Here is a 26836-nt window from a genome sequence, read left to right on the forward strand (position 1 = left end):
GGGTTTAGTCTTTAAGTATGAGCACCCATTAGAAAGGTGAACTTTCATGACACTATACGTTAGATTTGTGAATAAATCTCACAAATAATATAAGTTAAATAGATTTTTTTATAAACTATCTTTTTACATAATTCAGGGGTTTGATGTTAGTTTATCTCTTACATGTTGTCACTGCACTCTAGAGCTAACCTTAAGGACTCCAACGTGATACTATCTTGTTTTTTGTTTTGTTTTATGTTTGTTTTTTCTTTTGATTTTTTTTGTTGTTATTGTTGTTTTGTGTGTTCTTATGAATCAAACAAATGGCTTAATTAACTCAGAGATACAGTTCAAAAATATAAATATGCACAAGTAACTTGAAAAATTAAGTTCCAGCTTGACTTTTTAATCTGGATCCTCAGTCCTTACCAGGAAATATCACCTAATATATTCAAATATTTTTATATAGGGACATTTGAGTGTAACACTACAGCCACCTTTCTAATGGTGCTATTCAAGAGTATATGACAGAGTCAAAATGTTTTCCTCCTTTTCAGTCATTAATGTAGTACAAAAGAAAGTCTCGTTTTTCCTTCCTTAAGAACAAGTGTTTGTTGTTACAAATTTCGTGGTAACACCCATGTCATGAATAGATATGACTTTAGATAAATTTAAGCAGCCATTAGGAGGGCAGAAAGGTGAAGAGTAAGGAGTGGGCTGGGGGAAAAGTCGCTCTACTGAGAAAATGCATGGATGGAGGACAGAGAACATACAGGCTACTTCTTGCCATAACCAGATTCCTTATCAGGGAAGGGATTGTTGTGGTGATAGTGGTTTGTTTTTTGGTTTAGTTTGGTCTGGATTGGTTTGGTTTGGAGACTTGGTCAAACTCTGCATCTTTGGCTGGCCTGGAACTCCTTATATAGACGTGGCTCCAACCCAGAGAGATTTGCCTGCCTCTGCCTGAGGAGTTCTGGGATTAAGGACATGTACCTGGGATATCAGCATGTCTACACTGAAGAAATAGGTAAACAGAACCCAATATACAAAGTTCAGTAGAGTAAATGAACAACACAGCAAGACATATACGTAACTATTGATTTCAACAAAATGATGTCTGGGCTACTCTAATAGGCTCTAGGGCATTCATAAAAAAATTAAAAATAAAAAAATAAATAATTCAGTTTTCCAGGATACCTACTATTAACCAGCTATAAATAACTGTCATACATTTAAATTTTCACACTTACAAATTATGCATGAAGGCAGTATCATAAATACAATATGTCTGAATATATTCACTTGTAGATACAAGTCTGAACTGAACACCATTTGTAAAGTTTATATTTCAAGCATAGCTGAATTCTCTTGCCTCCCTTGGATAGGTAGTAGCTGGTATCACTTAAATAAACAGAACAGCTAACTGTGAGAAAATTATGAATCCATTTCTTTTTATGCATGAGATAAAAGTAATCAATTTCAAACTATCAAAGCTTTACCATCATAATTGTAGAGCTGTAAAAATCATCATACTGCAAAATGAAAACCGAATTGTGATTACAAACATTTTTTATTTTTACAAGCCTCTAATGAAATGAGCACTGGAATAAATGGTTATTCCTTAGGCTAAAAATCCTATTAAGTGTGAATAAAATAGATCTGAGGAAATAAAGAGGGAAGTAACAACATTAACATTTATTATATAAAATGTGCATGTGTGTGTGAGTGCGTGTGTGAGTATGTGTGTATGTATATGTGTGTTTCTATATCTCTATATAGGCAATTCATCTCAGATATTAGAATTCTTAACAGCCAGTACTGGGAGAACACCAAGGTGACAAGTCATGTTCCTTTGGTTCTGACATAGTTTGCCTGAGGCTTAGGAATAACAGCCAAATTGTTACTTCATTTGGCAAAAGTGGATGCTAGTTAATAAGATGCAATGCCCAACCTTGTCATTTCTTTCTCTTAAATTCAAAGCAAACCCAATCCATTGGGTTTAATTACTGCCTAAACGATAGATCTCATATAAAGACAAGATATATGAAAAGCCTTCATCACTACCTCTATAGAGACATGTTGTAGAATGAGCAAAGGGAGTGTGTGTGGGGGGTGAAACTGTCATTTGGAGTAAGGAGCTAAAGCGATTCTATTAAAAGAAGAGAATCATATTAAATTAATTAATAAAGATACTGAATATCTAAGCATGTTGTGTGTTTAGGCAGAAGAAATAGCATATATCTTGAATATTTTGTTGTTTAAAAGTTATCAAACCAGAGTTTGAACATTGCTCTGTGGCTTAGTGAGACTGTGAGTATTTGCTGATTCGTGACTCTTGGTTTTTCAGCAGTAAAATGGAACCAGTTATAAGACACAACTCACGGATCTTCAAGAACTAAATGAGCAAAGGCACTTGGAAGCACTTAACCTTGCTCCCAGGCTAATGTCAGACCTTCACAAAGCCTAAGGGAATTCATATCTACAGGTAACTGGTAAGGCCTCAAAGAAACACTTCTGTGGCTGTGTTTCTGCCATTTCCCCACATTTCCCTTGCCTAGACTCTGATGAGCTGTTGACTCTGTGTTCCTTGATTTAAATGGCAACAACACTAACCCTTTAAAAATATCTATGCTTGAAAGAAACTTAACATTCTTCTCTGATATAGTAAAGACATTAAATTCACAGAGTGCAGAAATTCATGCACCAAGACACTGAAACTCCACGAGAGAATTTGATGTGGCAATGATTCTTATTGTGGACTCATCAAAATGACAGTCTTAGCATGCTCATCTCAAAACTTGTCAATTAAGTACCTCCTGCTGAAAAGATCTCAAGAGGTCTACTAAAGAGCACATGAATGTTTGTGATTTTGTTATTTATTTTTGGCAAAAGAATAATAATTTACTTGAAAAAAAACATTAACAACTTAACGTAGTCCTTTTGTATGTAGCTAGAGAATTGACCATGAATAGAAACAAGGTGAGTACCAGGTCAAGGTTTCAAGGAGCATCTTTATTACTACAATGTTTCATCCTCCATGGATAATTGTTATAGAACAATTTATCTGTGTAAAATAGTCAAATTTTAATTTTCTGAAGTAATCCTAGTAATCAATCTCTGGCTGGAAAAAATTTCCTTAATTATTAAAAGATATTTTGCTTGTAAACTAATCAGACCTTTCTAACAGGTCATACAGTGAAGGGTTTAAGACAAAAAACACAGTGTCAGTCCTTGAGGCCAAATCAGGAATGCTAGTTAGGGTACTTCATCTTAATGTACAATGATTCCTCTTTCTCAAATAGGAGGAACAACACTCTGTAACTCATACAGTTCCTAATATAGTATCTATCTATCTATCTATCTATCTATCTATCTATCTATCTATCTATCTATCTATCTACATATATATACATATTAGGAATATATTAACATATATACATTAATTCTACTAGAATCTTGAAAAGGATATTCACATTATCTTGAAAACCAAATAATAGCCAGTTAGTTACTATTTATGACTGCAATCATAAAACTTAAAATAATAAATGACAGCCCAAAAGAATTGTACACAAGCCCAAAGCATTCATTTCACCTGCATTCGATGCCTGATTATCAGTTATTTTCACCTAGTTTTCCAGACACACTATCATCCACATCTTTTTTTCCTACCATAGTTGTAAATATATTCAGGATATTTAATAGTTTATGAACCAACTGTTGTTTTCTAAAGTCTAAAAGTAAAATTGCCTTTGGCACAATCCCCTCAGAAAGCAGAAATTAAAGTTTCAAGTTACCATATTTGGACGGTTGTAAATGAGAACTCTGTCTGGTCGGTGTTGTCCTATTCTCAGTGCTTCTTCTAGAAGTGGAATGTACTCTACCTTCCTTCCAGGTTCAATGCCGAACGATGCTGTAACAACCACCTTAGGCTAAAATGGGAAGGAAAAAAATAAAAGGAAAGCTTTAATGATCACAGTAAAGGTGATCTCACAATATTTCAGTGTAGACCGTCAGTTTAATGTTTTGAAAGAAATGGTTGGTTTTTATTTGTTATTCAACAAATGGTCTAAAAAACAATAAGTCCTTTTCTGTCAATGTTCATAAGCCTAACCACTTATACATGAATCTCACCTGTTCAAAATTGCACATTCAATGATACTTAGGGCTCATAAATATGAACTATGTAAAATACTTTCCAGAGTATTCATTAAGCCAAGTAAAATGCTCTGTTACATGCATACACACAAGTATATACATACACACACACCCAAATGCACACACATGCATACATATACACATGGGGAAACGGGAGATGCAGGGAGAGGCAGAGAAAGAGAGAGAGAGAGATCTTTTTGTTTTTGCTTTTTGTTTTTTTTATGAATGTATGATATCTCTTAAGTGGCAAGAACAAATCAAACAGCAATCACAAAGCAGGTTTTCTGTAGGAGTGTTATCTCCTAAATATTACAAAGTAGGTAATCCAAAACTTAATAGATTTTACTGATTCTTTCCTTATTCATAATACATAATTGTGCTAGCACATGCTATGTAGTTTTATATTGTTATAATAATTACTGTTCTCATTATCATTGTTATTATTATTATTATAATTATTTGAAAGGGCCTCACTATGTAGCTCTACCTGTCCTGGAACTCACTTTATAGAGCAGGATGTCCTCAAACTCACAGAGATCTGTCTGCCTTTGCCTTCTGATCACTGGGATTAAAGGGATGTCCCACTAGGCCTGCTTTAGATTATTATTTTGCCAAATAACATCTAGATCTGACAACTTTGGGGCTTCCTCCCATCATTGAGGAACACTCATTCACATATTTTAACTGTAACGAAAAGGTATCCCTGGAATGTCTGTGTTAACCTTCCTTTGGAACATGCTGGGTATGCCTCAGATATGGAACTACAGTCCACAAATTCCTTCACCTCCTAACACAGTAAGCACTCCAATTAAATACTTGGATGTGTTTCTTATGCCTATTAGAGTGCTTGCAACATCAACAGCAACCTTAAAAGTAAGCCAAAGTTTTCAGTAGTTTATAAGTTTAAATAGTTAACAAGTGCATCCTCATTTTTGTTAGTGTATTTTTCGAAGACAAGCAGCCACATAATAAATAATCAGGAAACAGATAGTCACTCTACAATATTGCATCTGTTCTTCAAGTCTGACTTCTGGCTACAATATATGTCATTTAGGGAAGGTTTAGACTATTTCAGATACATAGTCATGCAGTCTGTTGCATTTTGAATGTCACTTAATATCTGTGCAGCTGGAGCTAACTGTAGTTACATAACTTGCCTCAGGTTAGAGGTAGAAGAGGCAAAGAGAGCAGGTTCCGACTAAAGAACCTTTCTATCCCACTACAGTAAACTGACATTCTTTTTTTGTTTGTTTTAGAAGAAGCATGGAGATAGAAAATAGAAACAATTTTTGATTCATCTTATTAAATTGGAATGATACACATTTTAATTTAGTTCACATTATCTTTAATGTTTGTGAGCATAGCACTTGATGGCATTTCCTAAGATTAGAATTTGGAACAAATGAAAGTAAGCTATATAATGAATAAAGAACACACATAAACTCATGACATGTGAACAACTAAAGTAAGTCAAAGTTAGATTCTTTCTCTGAGTAATAAGCCCTTTCGCGTTTCTATTGTTAGTGTTTATTATCAGTGCCTATTATCAGTGTTTATTATCAGTGTCTATTGTCAGTGTTTATCATCAGTGTCTATTGTCAGTGTTTATTATCAGTGTTTATCATCAGTGTCTATAGTCAGTGTTTATTATGTATTAAAGTGTTTGGAACTGGCTTCTCACCATACATGCTTAACATGGTTATCGGTCAAAATAACTTTTATCCTACCTTTTTTAATCATGATAAGCAAACAGACATTTCAAGTCATGAATTCATTCTAATTTGACATGATGAATGGCTTGGCATGTAATAGCATGCATGCACCGTGCCCTAAATCCACTAGTAAGGTTAAGTATGCATGCATGTTTGTTGTTAACTAGATTCTCCAATGATATAACAGACTTTGTATTTTTGCATATTAATTTTCTTATATGTTACAAAGGATTTCATTAAAGCAAGTAATGCATCCAATGCATTTGTCAGAATGGTGTTCAGAATTTCAGGTTCCAAAAGCTGAAGTCTACAGCCTCCTCATTTTTTTCCTTCTATTTACAACTCAGTGACTGATAATTCCTTTAGGGTATTGTTATTGTTGCAGTTACTGTTTGTTTGTTTGTTTGTGGATGACGAGCTTTAACTCAAAATGTTTTTTAAAAGAAGAACAAACAAACAACAAACTCAGGTACTTAATTCACAAAATTATTTCCCGGTTCTAATACCTAATTGTTTTCCAGATGAAGCAAATACACAGTCTTACACAGTGCCTGCCTCCCAATGCCTAACATACTAACTCCCAGCCCTTCCAGGAATATTTCATGTGGGGCTTGTCTAACTGTAAAACAAGCCACCTCCTCCTTCCTTCCTTCCTTGATCTTCCCACCACCATTTCCCCCACATATTCTCAAAGGCTTAGCAAATAGGATATGTACCAAAGGTCCTTGCTAAGTAAGCTCTCAGTTTCCCTCACTGCAAGACTGTCTTCTAACATCACCTAAAGTACACTTGCTTACTCAAATGGTTTCACTGTTAATTCTATATATGCTCGGTGGACTCTGACTTAGGGAACTCTCTCGCTACTTTTTCACACATTAAAATCATGCTCTCTCCCAAATTACTCTTCTCCCATCTTGCCTCTCTATGTTGGTTTGTATTGTATGAGTATCTCATTGTTTCATCCTGTTCAACCAGGATATCACAGTCAAGATTCCACTTAAATATTTCCATTTTCCAGGAATTCCTCTTCAGCTGCCCAAAAAAGACTGTGTCCCTACCTCTAAATTAGAAGCCTGTGCTATTTTGGGTCAAGCTTTACTGTGACACAGACATCTTCATCCCTCTCTGTGCCTACTTCAGTGCTACACTAGCAGCTGATTGGCTGTACCAGAATCAAGGTGCCATATACAAATCCTAAGATATTTACTGTGTGACAGCTTACAGAAAAAATGTGTGGTGACAACTGCTAAATACATGAAATGAAGAGCCAAATTTTTTTCAGTCATATAAGCCATAAATCGTATACTAGATGCTTTAAGGTGAAACCTCTAGAATCTTTCACAATAGGCTTAAGGAACTTGCTATTTTGGTACCCAAATTTAACCACATGACACCAGTCTCCTAAATATTCCCTCTAAAACCTATAGCTACATGCCAATCTCTTTAACAATCACTTCCTGCCCACTTCTAAGAAAAATATCAGGGACTTAGAGATGTCTAGGGAAGAAATAACTTATCACTTGTTTTTCTCAAGTGTCTTATACATTTCACTACATAACAGGATAACATGCTTCATCTCCTATTTTATATTCCTCTAGGCACTTAGCAGGATGTGTTTGTATGGTATTAAACTCCAAATTTAGTGTATGATGAGTAGTTAGGTAGATACAAAAGAGGAAGAAAGAAAGAGAGGAAGAAAGAAAGAAAGAAAGAAAGGAAGGAAGAAAGGAAGGAAGGGAAAAATAAAGGAAGGTAGAAATGAAGAAAATGAAAGAGAAAAAGAAAGGAACAAAGACAAACAGGCAGATAGAAAGAGAGAGAAAGAAAGAGAGAGAGAGAAGAGAGAGAGAGAGAGAAGAAAAAAGAGAAAGATTAAGTCTGAGTATTCCATTTTAAAGTAAGACCAAATAGTAAAATAATGCTTAAATAAGTCCTCCACAGTTAAGTGGTATGCTATAGGCAGCTGAATGACTTGATCCTGAAGAAAGCACTTACCTTTGCATGATCAATGCGTGTACTTAATTCTTTGGATGCAAATCCTCCAAATATGAGACTGTGGATTGCTCCTATCCTTGCACATGCCAGCATGGTGTATATTGCTTGTGGGATCATGGGCATATAGATGACCACTGTATCACCTTTCTTGACACCCTGCTTGACCAAGACACCAGCCAACTTAGAGACCTGTTATGAAAATCATTAAAACTGGATTATTTCACTAAATTTGAAGCTGAGGAAGTAAATCTAGAAGGTGGTCATCTCCATTGTGGCAAACTAAAGAGGCTTAGAGAATGTACTTGATGATAGTTTAGGCATGGTACCAATAGTGTCTCTTCACTTTAAGTAATTGCGTATGAAGGTTTACCATCACTGGGTCAGGAAAAAATCCATGGCTTCCATTTGCTTACTAATCATACAGCATATTTACTAAGCAACTTATTATGCCTGACTTGATAATTATATTGAAAAAAGAAAGTAGATTTTATTCCTTATAGACTTATATTCTAAGCAGCTTGTTAAGCAAAGGGGAAAATAAAGAAGATGTATGTAGATATGTAGTGGGGATAACTGTGAAAATAAATACAATAGGAAAGAAAATATGGCTAAAGATGTAAACTCAACCAAAACAGATTTTACTACATTGTTTTCCCCATGTATAGGCTATGCAATTGAGGCTCAGAGGTAACACACAGCTGACCAGACATCACATAGCTAGGAAATGAAATCATGAAGAAGTACCAAGTTTATTGACCTTTTTTCGGCTTTTGTAATAACTCGGGCCAATTTTTTCTTTATACTTTTATACTACGTGTTTATATAAAATAATTACAGAGTAATTTCCTTTTAAACCAAGTACACAAGCCTCTTTACACTTTTATCATGTGTTTTGGGATCAATCATAAAAATGTCTTTCCTCTTAAAACACTTTTTGTGGGCCAGTGGTCTGTTCAGGCAACTTAGGCTCAGTCAAGTAATTGGCCTTGCACCTTGAAGTCTTAGTGGGCAGTTTCTGCCTACAAGGGGTGGAAGGAGTTTGGCTATAACTCCTGAGTCTTTGGCTCCTGTTTCGGTCACAATCTCTCACAGCTGCCCCAGCAGAAGATGTATGCTCTATCAGGCAGACAATGCCCCAAGCTCCCAGCAGTCTAGCTGGACCCCACCCCCAGTCATCTCACCACTGCCAGGCATGCCTCACCCTAAAGACAGATAGCCACACCCCATACAATATAAGGGGCAGTTTGCCCCCTCCTCTCTCTTTCTCTTTGTCTCCTCTCTTGCCCTCTTCCTCTCTTTCCTGCTCTGTTCTCTTCTCTTGCCTTCTTGCTCTCTTGCTTCCTTTTTTCCTTTCTCTCTCTCTTTCTTCCTCTTTTCTTCTCTCCTTCCTCTCCTTTCTTTCTCTGTACTTGACTGGCCTATTTTCTCTTTCCTATAATAAAATATCTCATTTATACATTACCTCCTTTTTGACTAACATGCCCTGCCACAGGCCTCAGGTGCAGAGAGAGAGCTCCAGGCTGCAGCAGTAAGACACACAGCCCCACAAAATAGGAATAGTGTTTGGTCTCCCTTCCTCCTCTTCTTTCTCCCTACTCTCTCCTCACTCTCCATTAGATTATAGATCACATCTGTAAATAAAAGAAGATACTACCCTTTGAGTACTTGATTTTAGCAGAATAAAAACTTGTAATTAAATATAAGTGCACACATTTTATTCAAACTCGTAGAGGCATCCCTAAGGAAGCCACATTTTAACAAACACATGTAGAAGGCCAAGTGGATATCTATAATTATGCTATTTAAGATAGAAAGAGCCAGAAGAGGTCACAGATGAGGTACCTGACGGGCCCAGTAGGCAACCACAAGGATTTGGCTTTCTTAAGAAAATGATTGTTCAAAAAAGAAAAAAAATGAGCAGAGGAGGCCTGCGAGAAGGAACTGGGACACACAGCTTTTGCCAATTCTCATCACTTTTCTCTATCTCCCCTTTCTGATGAGTTCAAACAGCTCTGAATTCTCACCATGTTTCTCTAATATTAGGGACTCTGATAAAAGAGAAGAGGAACAACTAACCTGTACCCTTGGGGCTCTCAGAATCTGAACCACCAACCAAAGATTATAAATGGGCTGGTTCTAGACTTCCCTGCTCATATGTAGCAGATGTGCAGTTTAACCTTCCTAGGCTATCATAAGAGCTATTGCCTGTACATGGGATATGTTCTTCTAGCTGGGCTGTCTTGTCTGTCCTCAGTGGGAAAGAAAGCACCTAGCCTCTCAAGAGACTTGAAGTGCAAGTGTGAGGGGGATACCAAGGGAGCCTTCACCCACTCATAGGAGAAGGGAAAGGAACATGGGGGAAAGATTGTGGGAGGTGTGGCAGTGAGCTTGATGTAGAGTGAATAATTCAAAATCATTTTTAATTAAATTTAGAAAAGGAGAGGAAGGAAAAATAAAAAAAAACAGTGTTTTATTTTTCCCAATATTACAAATCTGACAGTGGAGTGCTACCTAGGAAAAAGTTATATGAAAAATACAAAAGTATACATATATATATGTGTGTATATATATGTACACACACATATATGCATATACATGTATATATATGTATATGTATATATGTATATGTATATATCATATATATATATATCAAATGTATATATATCAAACTTAAATTCCATGTAAGTCTCAGAAATGGAGGTAAACTCTAGGAAGTTGTAGTCAAACCTTTCAGCATGTAATCCCTACAGAAATCATCATGTCATGTCATGGCATTGCCCACTAACACTATTTACAGTAGAGTGCTGGGTAAGATTGCTTGTTTACAAGTGTAACAGTAACATTTTGAATAATGTCTGCTATTGAATTAAAATATTCTTCAAATAAAACCTGATCTAGGAATGATGTACTGAACTGTATATTTTAATCTCACTCACAAACAACTGGAAGGTGCCCACAACGTTTCTGTCTAGAGAACTTACTCTTTTTTTAGATATTTTCTTTATTCACATTTCAAATGTTATCCCCTTTCCTGGTATCCCCTCCAGGGGAAAAAAATTCCCTTCCCCCTACCCCTGCTCACCAACCCACCCTCTCCCCACTCCTGGCTCTGGCATTCCCCTACACTGGGACATAGAGACTTCATAGGACCAAGGGTCTCTCCTCCCATTGATGACTGACTAGGCCATCCTCTGCTACATATGCAGCTGGAGGCATGATGGCCACCATGTGTACTCTTTGGTTGATGATTTAGTCCCTGGGAGCTCTGTGGATACCAATTAGTTCATACTGTTGTTCCTCTTATGGGGCTGCAAACCCCTTCAGCTCCTTGGGTCCTTTCTCTATCTAGCTCCTTCACTGGGGACCTGTGCTCAGTCCAATGGATGGCTGTGAGACTTCACTTCTGTATTACTCCTGTACTAGCAGAGTCTTTCAGGTTTTATACTTTTAAAAACCTGTATCTCATAGAGGTAAGTAGTTCACCTAATGTGACATCACAATGAGTTTTAATTGGAATTATATCAGATAATAACAAGTAAACAATGTATTAAATTTGTTAGGCTTCATATTTCTTCTTGTTTGAATGGAGCTGGTGAGCCCTTTAAAGTAATTTGTTCCCCCATGGGTAATGTGAAATGGCTGAAGTTTATTGATCTTATTTCTATTTACATTTTAAATTGATATATAGTATGTTTTCATCCTATTCTTTTTCCTCACCCTAACTCTTACCACTTCTTGTCCTTGCTCCTGATCCACCCAACTTCATTTCTTTCTCTTTCTTAAAACTCAAAAAGAAAACAAGCACACTAAAAGCACAGAGTATTATTTTGTGTTGGCCAACTATTCCTGAGAATGAGGTCTACCCTGGAGTGTCGTTGATATACACAGTCTCACTCCATTGAAAAAAAACTGATTTTCCCTTTCACAACAACTATGAATTAAAATAACTTCTTGTTTAGGGATGACACTTTGTGATCACTTCCTCTTCTCCATGTTGGGAATTTGTCTGACCTGAGCTGTCATAAGTTTTCTGCAGGCAGCCACAGTATCCGTGAGTGCTTTTGCACACTGGTCCTGTTGTCTTTGCTAAATGCTATTTCTTGGAGTATTTCACCACCTCTGGTGCTTACAATGAGTCTTCTTCCTCTTCCACATAAATCCCTAAGCCTTTAAGGTAGTGGTAAAATAAAAGAACTTCATTTAGTAGTGAGTACTCCAATATTCTCCATCCATTTGTGGTTTCTGTTTAAATTATCCTCTACTGCAAGAAGAAACTTCTCTGCTGTGCATTGACTGAGGTATTGTTCTATGTTTACCCAGACCCATGACATATCTAGTCTCAGATTCTTGGTCTCTTTAACAATATCAGCTGTGGGTTTCATCTTACATAGCAGTTCTTAAATCCAATAAAGAGTGGTTGGTAATTCATATAATATTTGTGCCACAATTGTACTTGTGGGTATGTCAGTATTATAGTTTCTATAGTATTTCTTCTGGTAGCATATATGTTACCTTTGAACATTAAATACTACTCAGTAGTGGTTGAGCTTATTGTTGAACACCAACTCAATTTCTCTATGTTTGATGAAACATCAGTAGGATCTTACCATTAGGTTGGGGATGGTAATCAATAACATGAACTATAGCCTGCAGTTTGGGGGGCAGTGATTTATATGGATAGCTACATTTGAAAGAATGATTTAGATCTACATATATTACTCTGCACAAAATTCAATTCCAAATGGACCAGGAACTTCAAAGTAAGACCAGACCTGAATAAGATGAAAGAGTAACTATTGAATAGTATTGTATTCATTGACACATACAAGGATTTTTTGAACATGTCTTTAATAATGTAGGTATTATAAATTTTATATGCAATATATAATGTTTATATTATAGGTTATGCTATATATTATGTATATAATGAAAAATTAATAAATGGATTCTTACAAAAATAAAAATGTAAAGTTTATGAACAGCAGAGGACATCATCATTCAAGAAGAGTCAGCCTCCAGAATGGAGAAAAATTTTTACTGACAACGTATCTGACAGAGGGTTAATATCTAAAAAGTATAAAGAACATAAAAACTGAATCTCAAGAAACCAAAAACCTAATTAAAAGTAGAATATAGAACTAAACAATGAGTTCTCAAAATAGGAACACAAATGCTAAGAAATATGTCAAGACACACTCAACCCCCTTACTCATCAGGGAAATGAAAATTAAAACTACTTTGAGATTTCATCTTATCCCAGTCAGAATAACCAAGACCAATAAAATAAAAAGTGACAAATGCCAAAGTGACAGCGCTTGTTCTTTGCTGGTGAGAGTACAGAGCAGTATGGAATCAGTTTGAAAGATCTTCTAAAGGCTGAGAACTTCTGTACTGCAAGATCCAGCTACACTACTCTTGGATATATACTGAAAGATAGATTACTACAGAGACACTTGCTCATCCAAGTCCATTACTGCTCTATTCATAATAGCTATAAAATGGAAATAGCCTAAATGCTCACCACCTGATGAATAGATAATGCAAATTTGGTACATTTACATGATGAAACGTTATTCAGCTCTTAAGAAAAATGAAATTTGCAGGTAAATGGAGCTAGAAAAAAAATCATCCCAAGTGAGGTAACCCAGATTCCAAAAGACAAACAGTTTCCTCTTATTTGTGGACATTTTCTTTTAAGCTTTATATATGTGCTTTATTTAGAATATCTATAGAAGTTAGGTAGACCACAAGGGACCAGTGGAGAGATGGTATTAGAATATAGTGTTATTATAAAGGGATAAAAAGGAAAATCAGAGTAGGAGGATTAAAGATGTCAAGGATTGGAAGGTAGGGTAAAGTAAGGGAAAACTAAGTAATTCCACCCCCTACCAGCTTCTTCCTTCCGCCTTATTTTTCTTTACTCAAGGGTTTTCAATGCTGCTCAGGACCAGTATTCGAAGCCACTGAATGGTCTGTGCAGTGGAAGCTGCTGTTTAGACCTTGTGGCTGGCTGGCCACTCCTCTGTTCAGTGCAAACTATTAGATAGGTAAGAAGGGTACACAATCAGATAAGATTGCTGCCTTTGGCTGAGCATCGATGAACAGAGAAACTAATGCAGTCCAGTCACCCTGATATTCTTTCTTAGACATAACCTTCTCAGCAGCATCTTGCTTTCCTTCCCAGTCCCTTCCACATATCTGTAGTAGTAGAGATGCAGCATAACATGCCACGGGTACTCACAGGAGATCATGACATAGATGTAGAGAACTACATGGGCCAATAACCACCACCTTAGATCAACTGAATGAGCCCCCTTGTTGCCTGGAATGGTGATAGCCATGCATGGCACAAAGAAAAGCCTATTAAAGAGAGAAATGGTGGGCAGGTTGACATAATCGGCCTGTGTGACAGAGTCATGTTCGGGCCTAGGATCAGCCACCACTAGAAGTTGTGACTTTCTGAAGGCTGCTTGAATTTTGTTAGTGAAGATCCCAGGCATGAAGCTGCCAACAATTGGAGTGGCTCCCATGGCAGCAGTAAACCACAGCACAGCTCTCTATCCAGTGTTTGTAGAGATCAGCAAGGTTCTCAACTGCAGGAATGGCTTCACCTTGATCAATACCTTCTACAGTATTCTCTTCAGATTTGCAAACTAGATAACATCATTTTTATTTTGTAGACAAAGTGCTCCATCTCAAAGTCAAAGATAGTGCTGGGTAAGTCGGTTTCTGTGGCAAGGAACTTCAGGACATCCTCTTCCATCATCTGTAGGGCATCAAGGTCTCCAGACATTGTGTGACCTTTCCTTTAATTCCTAATGGTAGCACAGAACAATGGCGTGTTGTCCTGTCAGTGGTCAGTGACAAAAGGCTAACGGCAGAAAAACGATGTCAATTACTAATGGAAAAGCTTCCTAAAATTAGTAGGAAGAAAATTTTACTAATTTAAATGGCATTGCCATATAATTGGGGAGGCAGGCCAGACTAGAAATTATATGCTATCAAGTAAGACAGCTAGTACCAGGAATGAGTTACTATTTTGGAGGTGGGAGGTGGTGACAGATCTTTTAAGAGCTGAGGTCTCAGATGAGAAAATGAAGTCATTATAGACATCATCGTTGGTAGGGATAAAGTAGTTCTTGTGGAGTATAAGTTGGCTCTTGTGAGAGTAGACTGATATAAAAAGAAATTACCCAAGCTATGAAATCTCGCCTATTTCCTGTCCACTCTGTGGTCTTTTCTCCCTCACATAGAATCTTGTTCTGTACAAGCTACCAAGATTCAAATATTTTGTGATAGGGAAAATAGACTAAGAGAATATACAAATTCAGAGAACCTGGCAATTTCTCTGTAAAATAGGAAGGTTTCATAATACCAGGCCTGTGCTCTAAAGGATATCAATCAACTGATGGTCATCTGAGCTATTACTTACAATTCCTGAGGGCATTTAATATAAATATTATATATGATATCATTTAAGCTTAAAATACTTTCTCCTAAAACCTGGGCAGGTATGCTTCTATTGGGATCTTACATGTTGCAGTAAGGTTTTAACCCAATTTACCCAAACAATGAATTCACAACTTAATTAATTTATTATATGTGCTTAGCTCCTGCAAACAACTACACTGTCACTCACTGTATTGACTGACACTCCATGAAATTCAGATGTACCAGTTCTGTACAACCACTAGATGGAGGATCTTTGACCTTCCTGTTGCCTTTCATTTGATACTATGCTAACACTAGAATTGGTACAAAACAAATGTTTACATGAGAAACATACAGATACTTCCTTTTAAATAGTTTTCAAAATCAAGTGTCTCTCTTATTCTTTCATTATAATTTTAAATTCTAAATATATGAAAAACATGAAAAAATATATGGGAAGAAATATTTATAGTAAGGCTTCTAACAAATAGCTTATGAAAACATATTAGTTCATAACAATAAAAGTAAGTATCTATTAATTTAATAAATATTACTTTATGAGTTATATAATTTACTATTTCTTCATTAAATTAAATCTAGAACCAATTTTTAAGGAAGCTCCAGAGCAGAGCACTAGTAATTTTATCTCAAATGGAAATAAAATTATTTTTAAAATATGTATAAGTAATAATGAGCAACAGAGTGTAAACAATCAAGAAATCCCAGCCACCTAAGAGTTTATAATGGCTCACATAAAGTAGTGCTATTGAAAATTAAATGCCAAAGGTACCCCAGTGCTATTCCACATTCAGAGTTTTGAAGTGTTTATAAACTTCAAATTAAAAAAATAAAAGAACGTTATAAAAAAGAGAGTAAATTATTTTATCCAATAGTGAGTTGCCTAGTTTTTTTTTTTCCAACTTGACACAAAGTAGGATCACCTGGGAAGAGAGAACCTTACTTGAGGGATGCATCCGTTAGATTGGCCGGTGGGCTTGTTTGTTGAGCATTTTCTTTATTGATGATTGATGTGGAAGATGCTGGACAACTGTGGATGGTTTCACTCTTGGGCAGGTGGTCTTCAGTATTAAACAAGCGAGCTGAGTGAGTTATGGGAAGCAAGCCAGTGAGCAGCATTCCTCCATGGTCTATTTTAGTTTGTGGCTCTGGATTCCCGCCTTGAACTCCTGCCTTGATTTCCCTCAATGATGGATGACAGCCTAAGAAGCCAAATAAACCCTTTCCTCTCCAAGTTGCTTTGGATGAGTATTTTATTACAGCTATGACAAGCAGTTTTATACAAAAGTCTATGACAAAAGTACAAGTTAACAAATAATACCTGAGACAGAAGACCTTCTGAATATAGTATGTACAGAAAATACGTTTGTTTTATTTTAAATCATATATTGATCATTGATCATGCATCCGCAGGTGTTCATTTTTCATGATTGATTTTTGTTTGGCAATGTATCAACTGAACATCCAGGTAAATATCTATGAACACTCACTATTGGAAGAATGTTTAATATCTGAAATTAAGACAAAACTCTCTAATATTTTAGAGGTGTGCATTTGTTCTCATAACCTAAGCTTCTAGAAAAGTCATTTTTGAAGATAGTGGGACTTTATTATATTCAATATTAAAACAAGTTTCAAGCAAACATGATACTATACATTATTGTATCAGTTTCAGTTTCTATCTTACAACAAAGGAATGGACATGCTATTAAACAAAGAAAAATAACAATTTCCTAACAGTATCATACCATATATATTCAACAGTGATGTTAATTGTTATTTTTCTAAAGTAGAAAGTAATGAATATTCAAGAAGTACACTGTTTGATTTTGGAAAAAAAAATTGTAAAATATACTTAAAACAGTTATGTGACTCTTTGAAACAGTAACTGTAATGTTCCTTCTTGCAAAATAATTTTCTCCAGTAAAGAAGTAAATATCATCACTGATAATAATTTTTCTCATTTGTGCTTTTTTCGCAAGTGAGTGTCTATCAATATTTAGCCATTTTACTACTATACATTTGCAGGCAGTGTAATTAAGAATCATTCAATTCATTTGATTCAAGCTTGAAATAACTTCAATTTCAATAATCTGTGCGCTTTCAACACATTTTAACTAATATGAATTCCATGCTATATTTCACAGAAAATTAGTTCACTCTCATATTTCTGTATATTTATGTGCTCACAATCTGGAAATGTGATATATTTTTCTATTTTGTTAATATGCATATGTTGAAACCTATACATATATCATTAGAATTCATCACACCTTGAAAATAAATATCTTGTTAATTTTAAAACAGTACTGTTATATAACAGACCGTTATTGATAGAGAAAATAATTAGACACCAAAGAGAAATTTAAGGCTCAGGAATCGAAGGTAATTTATGCCTATCATATTCACAGCATGAATACAGTGTGTGGAACAAAATGGAAAGGAAATACACAGACAAAGAATAGGTCCTCAGTTTCCTCTGTTTTATACACAGTCTGACATCTCTGAACTCTAGGTGTTAATAATTTGAGAATTATAACTTTTTCCCACTTTTACTCAGGTGACAACGTGTGACAAATCACTAGTCATCATTGTTTGTGTCATCTAGCTGACAACATCAAAGCAGTTCTGAATGGGTATGGCAACACTTCACCATGAGGGTATGACATAGTTAGAAAAGTCAGGAGAGAATACCAAATATGCAAACTGTTAAGGACCATTGAGTTTCAACTTGTCCTAAGAATAATGCTGTATTATTAGTCAGCTTCAACATCTAAAACAAAATAACCGAGGAATTAAACGTGTGAACAAAAATAAATTTTCAGCTCAGGTTCCTGCAGTTTAGAGTTCAAGCATATGCAGACCCAAGGACTTGAGTCTCTAGGTGGGGTGGCACATAATACTGGGAAGATGAGGTATATAAAGCTTAGAGGGACAGGAAGATACTGGAGTTCAATAACCCTCTAAAGGGCACACAGTGATCACTTATTACACCTCACAAGCTAAAGATCCACAGCATCTGCCATGGGATATTCTGGGCTCCAAGCCTTATGAAGAACTCCAACAGGACTTATGAAATACGTTATGCTCAAAACACAAAAAGTAAAATAATTGGAAGTATTTTATACATTCTTATAATATAATGGCTATTTCATGAATGATTGCTGTGAGATTTGTGGTTAAAAATAAACTAATAAGAAATGTTCATTATAGAGTACAGACAAGGGATAATTGATGGATTCAGGGAAGTAGAAGGAAAGAAAGTTTAAGAATAGGACTTGGTTTTCATCTTTAATAACTGTCTGCCAAATGATATCAATCACAAAGCATGGATTCAGAGAAGGGTAAACTCAGCATGTTTAAGACTTAATGGAGATGGAGTACTAAGTGTGGATATCTACTCAGCACCCTGTAAATTATCTAAGTGTTTGAAGAAAGATATGGGCTGGTGGGACAGAGCTGAACACAATAAAATTGTCAACAGAAGACATGAGATCAGGGGTTATCATGCAGGGTGGATGTATAAAGCCAGGAGGAGAGATCCTAAGGGAGTGGAAAGGAGGGGCCAGAGACAAAAGCACTTACAGAGAACAACCAGAGAACACAGTGCCAAGGAAGAATGCAAATGGAGGCAGGCAGACACGTGAGCTGAGTTTCCAAGAACGTAAAATATAAAGAAATGATGTAAAATATCGATTGTGTATTTGTATTAAAATAATAGAATGCTTATTCCTTTATCTGAAGCAGCTTCAGAAGCAACATATTTCAGAGAGTTCTAGGGAAAAATTTGATTTAAATAAAAGCAGGTAAAAGCTCACTGGCTATCATTTCAAAATTAACTAGTAAAGATACTTTTAAAATTTGAATTATTTTTCATTGATATAAAAGCGCATACATTGTGCTTACTAACTTGATTCCACACAATATTTCAATGCATACAAACATCGTGGACTGATACAGTCAGGTTAAACATCCAGCTGCACAAACACAGTTTCTTTATGGTGAAAGCATTCACAATCTCACTTTGGGAACTGCACAATCTATGATACATGCCTGTGACGTATCATACGTGCCTGTGCAGTAAGCATGGTTTTAAAGGGAAGACCCAGCACTGATTCATGTTACATAGGTTCAAGAGAATAACAGATGGGAAAGATCTCTAAGAATGCTTTTCAGGTCCCAAAGAAAGGACAATTGTGAACAGAGAGAAGCACACGCAGAACACGTGGGCACAGGAAAGTTTGTAGGCAGAAAGTCTATAAGTTTAATAAAAAAGTTTCAATCATGGCTCCTGGGTTTGGATTAATTTTTCCTATTACCCCGGAGGTAGAAGGTCGAATGTTTAAAATGGTTTTGAAATTAAGTGAAATTTATTAGAGAGGGTTTAAAAAAATATTTAAAGATGGCATGAAGTTGCCAGAGGTTTTGGAACCTGAATGGAAGAGGTCTGACTTTGGTAGACTAGTGATTTTTTTCCTTCCAAGTATTGACCACATTGGGCAAAGATGGAAATAACAGAACTGATTCAAGTTTTCAATTCTGCCATGCAGTTGAAACGAACAAAGATGTCTGTAGAGATAATTTTAAACTGACGCACAATAGAATTCTCTAATTTGGTTTGGTTTTAGAGGCAAGGCGATGGCAGATTGAAGTTAGAAAATGCGTGAAGAAAATTTGGAATCAGATTTCATAACTTTTAATGTGGTTGTTTTTTAAACCCTTGCTGTTCTTAAGTAATATAAGCATATATTTTCAAAAATTTTGTATTTCAGACACAACATTCTTAAAACAGTATATTTTAATGGTTCTAATCATATATATTCACTGCCTAAGGCCTCTTCTTCCTTTCCATTGCCTTAGTGTATTAGTTGCTTTCTACTGATATAATAAAACAACATATTGAAGGCAGTTTGTTTTATAAAGTGTTTAATTGGCTCATGGCTGCAGAGGATTAGAGTCCATGATGGCAGAACTAAAGGACAGCTGAGAACTCACATCTTTATCAACAGCCATGAATCAGAGAGAAAGAGGCTAGGAATGGCAGCAATCTTAGAACTTGCTTCTAGTGGCATGCCTCCTCAAGCAAGGCCATACTTCCTAATCCTTCCAAACAGAACCAAACAGGAGACCAAGTACTCAAACATATATGAGTCTATAGAGAGAATGTCTTGTGTACTGGGGAAGTATCATCAGTCAATGACAAGCTGATTGGCCAATGAGCTGAGGCAGGAGGAAATAGGAGGTGGGAGTTCCAGTAGGGAGAGAGGACTCTGGGATACAGTCAGTCACAGGAGAAATTCACACCTAACTCTGAGGAGATGCATGAAACTAGAAAGAGGTAACCAGCCACATGGCACTTGTAGAACAGAATAAATAGGTTAATTAAGTTATGAGCTAGTCTGGGAACAAGGCCAAGCTTAGGGCCTAGGTATTTATTCATATATAATTAAGTCTCAGAGTAGTTATTTTGGGAACTGGGGCACAGGTCGAAAAGCCCTTGGTTACATATGAGTCTAAGGGGACCATTTTTTTTCATTCAGATCGCCTCATCTGGTTAGATTTTTGTTATTGTTTTATATTGTTGTTTAACCATGGAACTCCTCTCTTGCCAGCATTGTCACATCTCTTGAATGGAGGCAAAAGGTGATTCTTAATTCCATGATGGAACTGTAAGCCCGCATCATTTTGATTCTTTACTCTCACCATCTCTATACCCAATAAGTTTAATTATACATTTCCAGAAAAGTGAGTTCAAGGGCCTGCATTTGTATTCATTTCCCTCCTAGTCATTTTAACTTTATTGTCTATATTAATTTTCATCACTTAAACACATAGCACTTCAGCTATATTATAAGTTAAATGTTTAATGATGTCTTAGTCACTTTGTATTCTCAGGACAGAATACCATGACCAAGGCTACTTATAAAACAAAACATTGAATTGGGAGCTGTATTAGTCAGGGTTCTCTGGAGTCACAGAAATTATGGAATGTCTCTATATATTAAAGAAAATTATTGGAATGACTTACAGTCTGCCATCCAACTAACCCAACAATGGGCAGCTGTGAATGGAAAAGACAAGAATCTAGTAGTTGCTCCGTTCCACAAGGTTAAGTGTTTCATCTGGCTTTCTGTAGAAACTAGAATCCTGAAAAAATAGGTTCCAATAGATATGCTGGGAAGTAAGTGCAAGCAGGCAGAGAAGAGAGGGACTTCCTTCTTCCAATGTCCTTATGTAGGCTTCTAGGAGAAGGTATGGCCCATTTTTCATGACCACTACTCCTCAAGATCCAGATCAAAAGACTGTGTCCTCCAGCCTCAAGATCAGTTCACAAGTGTGCTCTCCATTTCTGGATTGTAGTTCATTCCAGATTAGGAGTCCAAATGAAAACAATAACCAGGTAATAATGCTATAACTATTCCTTATTCAAATGCAAATGCATAAAAAATAAGCTTAGCTGGGTGGAATCTTGCCCCAAGGTTACAATTCTCTTAGTCTGTTTATCTCCTTGAACATAGTATTTAGCTCTATTGTACTTCCTGGTCTCCTTTTATTACTTAACCCTCACATTTTCTATTTTTTTTTCCTTTCTAACCTTGCTGTACTTCATCCAAACATTCTTCATGAAATTAAACCACAGCTTAGACTCTAAACTGGATTGTTTTGAAACCTCCTTTGTCAATGCAATTAATTTGACTGTCTTCATCTTAGCTTCAGGCAGACTCTTCAGACAAGGGCAAAGAGCAGACACATTCTTCACAGAAATATCACAAGAACAGACTTTTAGCCACATACTAAAATTCTTCTCCTCTGAAAACTGTAGAACCAGGCTTCCATAGTTCAAATAACCCTCAGCAATGAAGTCTTCCATAGCCTGATACATAGCCCATTAAGCTCCACTTAAAGCAGTCCACCACTTTCCAAATCCAAAGTCTTCCAAACAAAAGCATACTCAGGCCTATCACATTAGTACCCTACTCTTGGTTTGAATTACTTTTCTAGTTAGGGTTTCCATTGCTGTGAGCAGACACCATGACCAAGGCAAGTATTATAAAGGACAACATTTAATCAGGGCTGGCTTACAGGTTCAGAGGTTCACTCCACTATCATCAAGATGGGAAACATGGGAGCATCCAGGCAGATTTGAGGCTGGAAGAGTCAAAAGTTCTACATCTCGATCCAAAGGTAGACAGAAGACTGGCTCCCATGTGGCTACAAAGATGGGTCTCAAAGCTCACCACCACAGTGGCACACTTCTCCAAAAAGGCCACACCTCCTAATCGTGCTGCTCCCTATGATAAGCATATTCTAACCACCACAAGAGCTAATGTTTGCTGAGGGTGAGAATATGTTAGGGATCACGGCAGTAGACAAGAAGGCAGACATGGTACTGGGGCAATAGTTATGAGTGTACATCTTTATCTACAAGTAGGAGGCAGGGAGAAAAAAAAAACTGAGACTGTCATGGTCTTTTGAAACCTCAAAGCCTTGCCCACAGTAGCACATCTCCTCCAAAAACCTAACCCTTTTCATAGAGTTCCACCAACTGAGAACCAAGTATTTAAATATAAGACCAAGGACATCATGGTTTTATCATAACAATAGAGACATCAGGAACTAACTAGGACATCAGGAAAGACAGAAAGGGAGAAAGAAAGAAAGAAAGAAAGAAAGAAAGAAAGAAAGAAAGAAAGAAAGAAAGAAAGAAAGAAAGAAAGAGAGAGAGAAAGAAAGAGAGAAAGAAGGAAAGAAATGAAGAAAGAAGGGGCCATTGCCATTCAAATTACTGAAAATGGTTAGATAAGAATTTAAATACTCAAAAGTAACTAGTCACAAATATTTTCAGAAACAAAGTATGAATTCCCACTGAAGTTCACAAATGAATTTTTAAAATTAATTCCACTCAAAGTAGACTTTTCTGCATTTTTCTTTTAAAAATAAAATGCCCCACATCTCTAGTATTTTTTTTAACTTTTAAATATTATCTACCAAGACTACAATGAAACAGAGAATGTAACTACTACAGAAGTTAGTTCTCGAAACTATATATTCATATATGTTTATACATACACTCTCAAATACTCTATCATACTGTGTTTAACATACAATATTTTCCTAGATCAATGTTTAAAATGGTATAGGCTCTATTATATTAATGAACATTGGTTAATTAAGGTAAATTATATGCAATTCTTCTAGATAAGACTATATTACCTTCATGATCATAGTCTTTTTTTTTTCAATATTAACCCTACATATTAATTATGCAATCACAAACATGAAAAGATATTTAGTTTATTTGCAAGTATTGTACACATGTATAAGCACATGTACTTGGGTGTGTGTATAAATATGTGTGTCCCACATATGTAGTGTCTACCTTCATCACTTTCCACCTTATTTTTAGAGACAAAGTATCTCATTGAACATGGATCTTACTAAATGCTTTGATTGTTTTACTAGGATGGCTGGCCAGCAATCCCTAAGATTCTTATTTTTCCCTCTACCTTCTAATTCTAGGGTGTCACGTTAAGGCTGTCATTCCCAAGTTCTCATTCGAATACAAACATCTCTTTACCTACTGAGCCATCTCCCTACCTTCTGCAAGGATTATTTTGAGACATCCTTTCTTTCTCTGCATACCCTGCATTTATTGGTGTCTTGGTTTGGGTTTTATTGCTGTGAAGAAACACCATGACAACAGTAACTCTTATAAAGGAAAACATTTAATTGGGCCTTGAGTACAGGTTCAGAAGTTTAGTCCATTGTAGTCATGGTGGGAAACGTAGCAGCTTCCAGACAGACTTAGTAATACTGCAGAAGAAGCTGAGAGTTCTACATTTTGAACCCAGGCAGCAGGAGACTATATGTCACCCTGGGCATATCTTGAGCATACAAGATCTTAAAGCTCACTCCCCACAGTCATACATTTCCTTCTACAAGGCCACACCTACTCCAATAAGGCTATACCTCCTAATAATGCCACTCTTTGTGTCCAAGCATTCAAACACATTAGTCTATGGGAGTCATTCCTATTCAAACCATCAAAATTGGCTAATGAAGAGCATTAAGCATTCCAAACTATGATGCTAATGAAGTCAAATTTATCTTCCATTGCCCTAAAGAAATGTTCAATTCAGAGTTTCTTTAACTGGGATCTGTAGAAATGTTTTCAAAGTTCAATTTTCTGTAAGAAAATATTTGTATTTTCACTAATGTAGAATCATATTCAGGTTCTCTAGGCAATCATTTAAAATAATTGTGTGTTACTTTTTATAATCTCTTATAAATTCAGACAATATCATTGTGAAACATTGTATAATCAAAAGTTTTATTGAGCCAGGCAGTGGTGGCACACGCCTTTAGTCAAAAAAAAAAATTATTGAAGTTCAGTCACCAATGTGTGATTCAAGTTTTGAGGCATTGAGGAGATCATGTCTCCAAGGTCAAAGCTCCCTGTATTGCTCCCTCCTCTCAGTTGAAGGAAGCCATATTTCACTATGTTAAATTAATATACTAATGTACTAAGTAGTTCAATGGTTTGTGGGTTTACTTTTATCTGACTTATCAGACTGATGTGTGTGAGAAAGTATGTGTGTGTATGTGTGGGTGTGGGTGTGTGTAGAAAGAGAAAAAACAGAGAGACTAAAAGGTTTTATTGCATATTAAAATGAGCCAGTCGATACCAAAAGATTATACAATTTTTTAAATAAAATGTTTGTGAGGCTCATGATGAAGAAAAAAGATTGATAACTTTATTTACTCTTTTATTTTCTCTTATCTTTTAAAGAACGGTTGATATAAAATAAGCAAAGACATCAATAGAGTCCATACCTGTTTAGGTCAATTCTGTGTTTGTTATTTAACATTAAACATCTAATTCAACAAATGCCATCAGCAGTACATAGCATGACCGTTGCTCTGAGAACATCAGGCACATTTTGGTGTCGTGGCATATGCTCCTATTGATCTTTATGTTTTGTTGCCTGGTACATCCTGAAAGTCTATCAATGCTTGTAAAGTGTTCATGGAAAACTCTCAGAATAAGGAATAAGGAATGACATAAGGATACAGGACTACCTCAGTAAATGGGTGTTTTCCAATAACATTTGACTTAACCAGACTATATGTAGAATTAAATGAAGATGAAAGCACAGATATAAAACACACATTATTAACTAAGAAACAAAGCAGATACGATAAGAACATACCATAAATATTTATATATACAAAATTTCCCATACCAACCACGTACAATAAAATTGTATAGTTTTGTAATATCATGTATAATATCATTAAAAAAACCATCAATTTCCCCTGATCTATAATCTTGAAATTATTTAATTGACTGTGAATTTCCATTGCTGTATTCAAATATTTTACTTTATGATTCAGCTCTAAAAAGTTCATAAATGTGAACATAAAAATGACAAGTTATTCAAATAAAATTAATTTAAATAATTTTGATAACATCTACATAATGTTATTATTTTATCTAATTGAAAAAGACTCATAAAAATTCTCTTTCACATACTCAAAAGGCAACATTATTTCTTGATTTTATTTCCATTACTTTAGCCACTCAGTGTTGTTCAATATATGTTAATGAGCTTTATCCTCTAGTTCCTATGACATTTATGTCAGGTAAAATGATTTTCTAATTTCCCGTGTTAATTATTAAAGGTCAGGAACTGAGTTGCTGAGGTGTTCAGCTGTGCTATTGCTGAGTATATAGTATATTTGTGTGCCAATCAACAAGAGACAGGGCATAATTACATCCAAGTCTTGTAAGTCTACTCATAAAAGTACTTTTCTTTCACACTTTGCTGTTTTTTTAACATTGACATTGGCCTCTCTTCATTCTTTATTCTCCAACAACACACATCTTCCGCCCCCACTAAACTCATCATGAGCATAGATCTAGAACCAGCAAGGGCAGCTTTAGCTTCAGAATATGCACCATCACTGCTAAGTATGGCAAAGGCAAGTCATGGTAGGGTCTGTACAAGTTCTAGCAGAGCCACCTAGGTAAGAGACACATAGTTCTATGCACCCCTCATGACCCAAATGACTTATGTGCTTTACCACATAGGGCTTTATTGCAACAGTATCACAATATCTCCAATTGTTTTTGTATTTTTCTCACCAGGAAAATAATGGAATACTTTGGTTGGAGAATTATAATGTATTCATTTTTATAATCTCCTTGCCTAATACAATTAATGATTTTTAACTAACCATCAAATGATACTTTGTATTCAGCACCAACTCATTTCAGACTCGTTATTTATCAATGTTCACAGAGAATAATTATTGAAATGTAAGAGCTTTAGTTCATGCTATGAAATGATTCTCTGCAGTTGACACTTGTAACTGTCCATCCAACCCACATGACTATACTTCCCTCTATTTTTCTGGTTTCCCTATAGGTAATGGCCATATGGAAAATCTAGCAAGGCCATCTGAGTCTGTTTATACTTTTACCCACCTTTTCGAGAGTAGGGAACCTTGTGCTTTCATTACAACTTCAATGATACAAATGACAG

The 26836-nt window shown here is 35.8% G+C and overlaps 1 protein-coding gene across 3 annotated transcripts in view; it reads right to left on the bottom strand.

Moving 5' to 3' along the window:
* Positions 1-26836, bottom strand: part of Acss3 (acyl-CoA synthetase short chain family member 3) — a 353004-nt gene that overhangs the window by 128880 nt on the left and 197288 nt on the right. For all 3 annotated transcript variants that reach the window (XM_031348853.1, XM_031348852.1, XM_031348851.1), the window contains 2 exons: positions 7842-8030; positions 3774-3908 (listed from right to left, as the gene is read on the bottom strand). In XM_031348853.1, the coding sequence (XP_031204713.1) occupies positions 3774-3908; positions 7842-8030 (324 nt within the window). The remainder of the gene's footprint in view (positions 1-3773; positions 3909-7841; positions 8031-26836) is intronic.

Source organism: Mastomys coucha, unplaced genomic scaffold, assembly GCF_008632895.1.
Source record: "Mastomys coucha isolate ucsf_1 unplaced genomic scaffold, UCSF_Mcou_1 pScaffold4, whole genome shotgun sequence".
In the NCBI taxonomy this organism is placed as follows: Eukaryota; Metazoa; Chordata; class Mammalia; order Rodentia; family Muridae; genus Mastomys; species Mastomys coucha.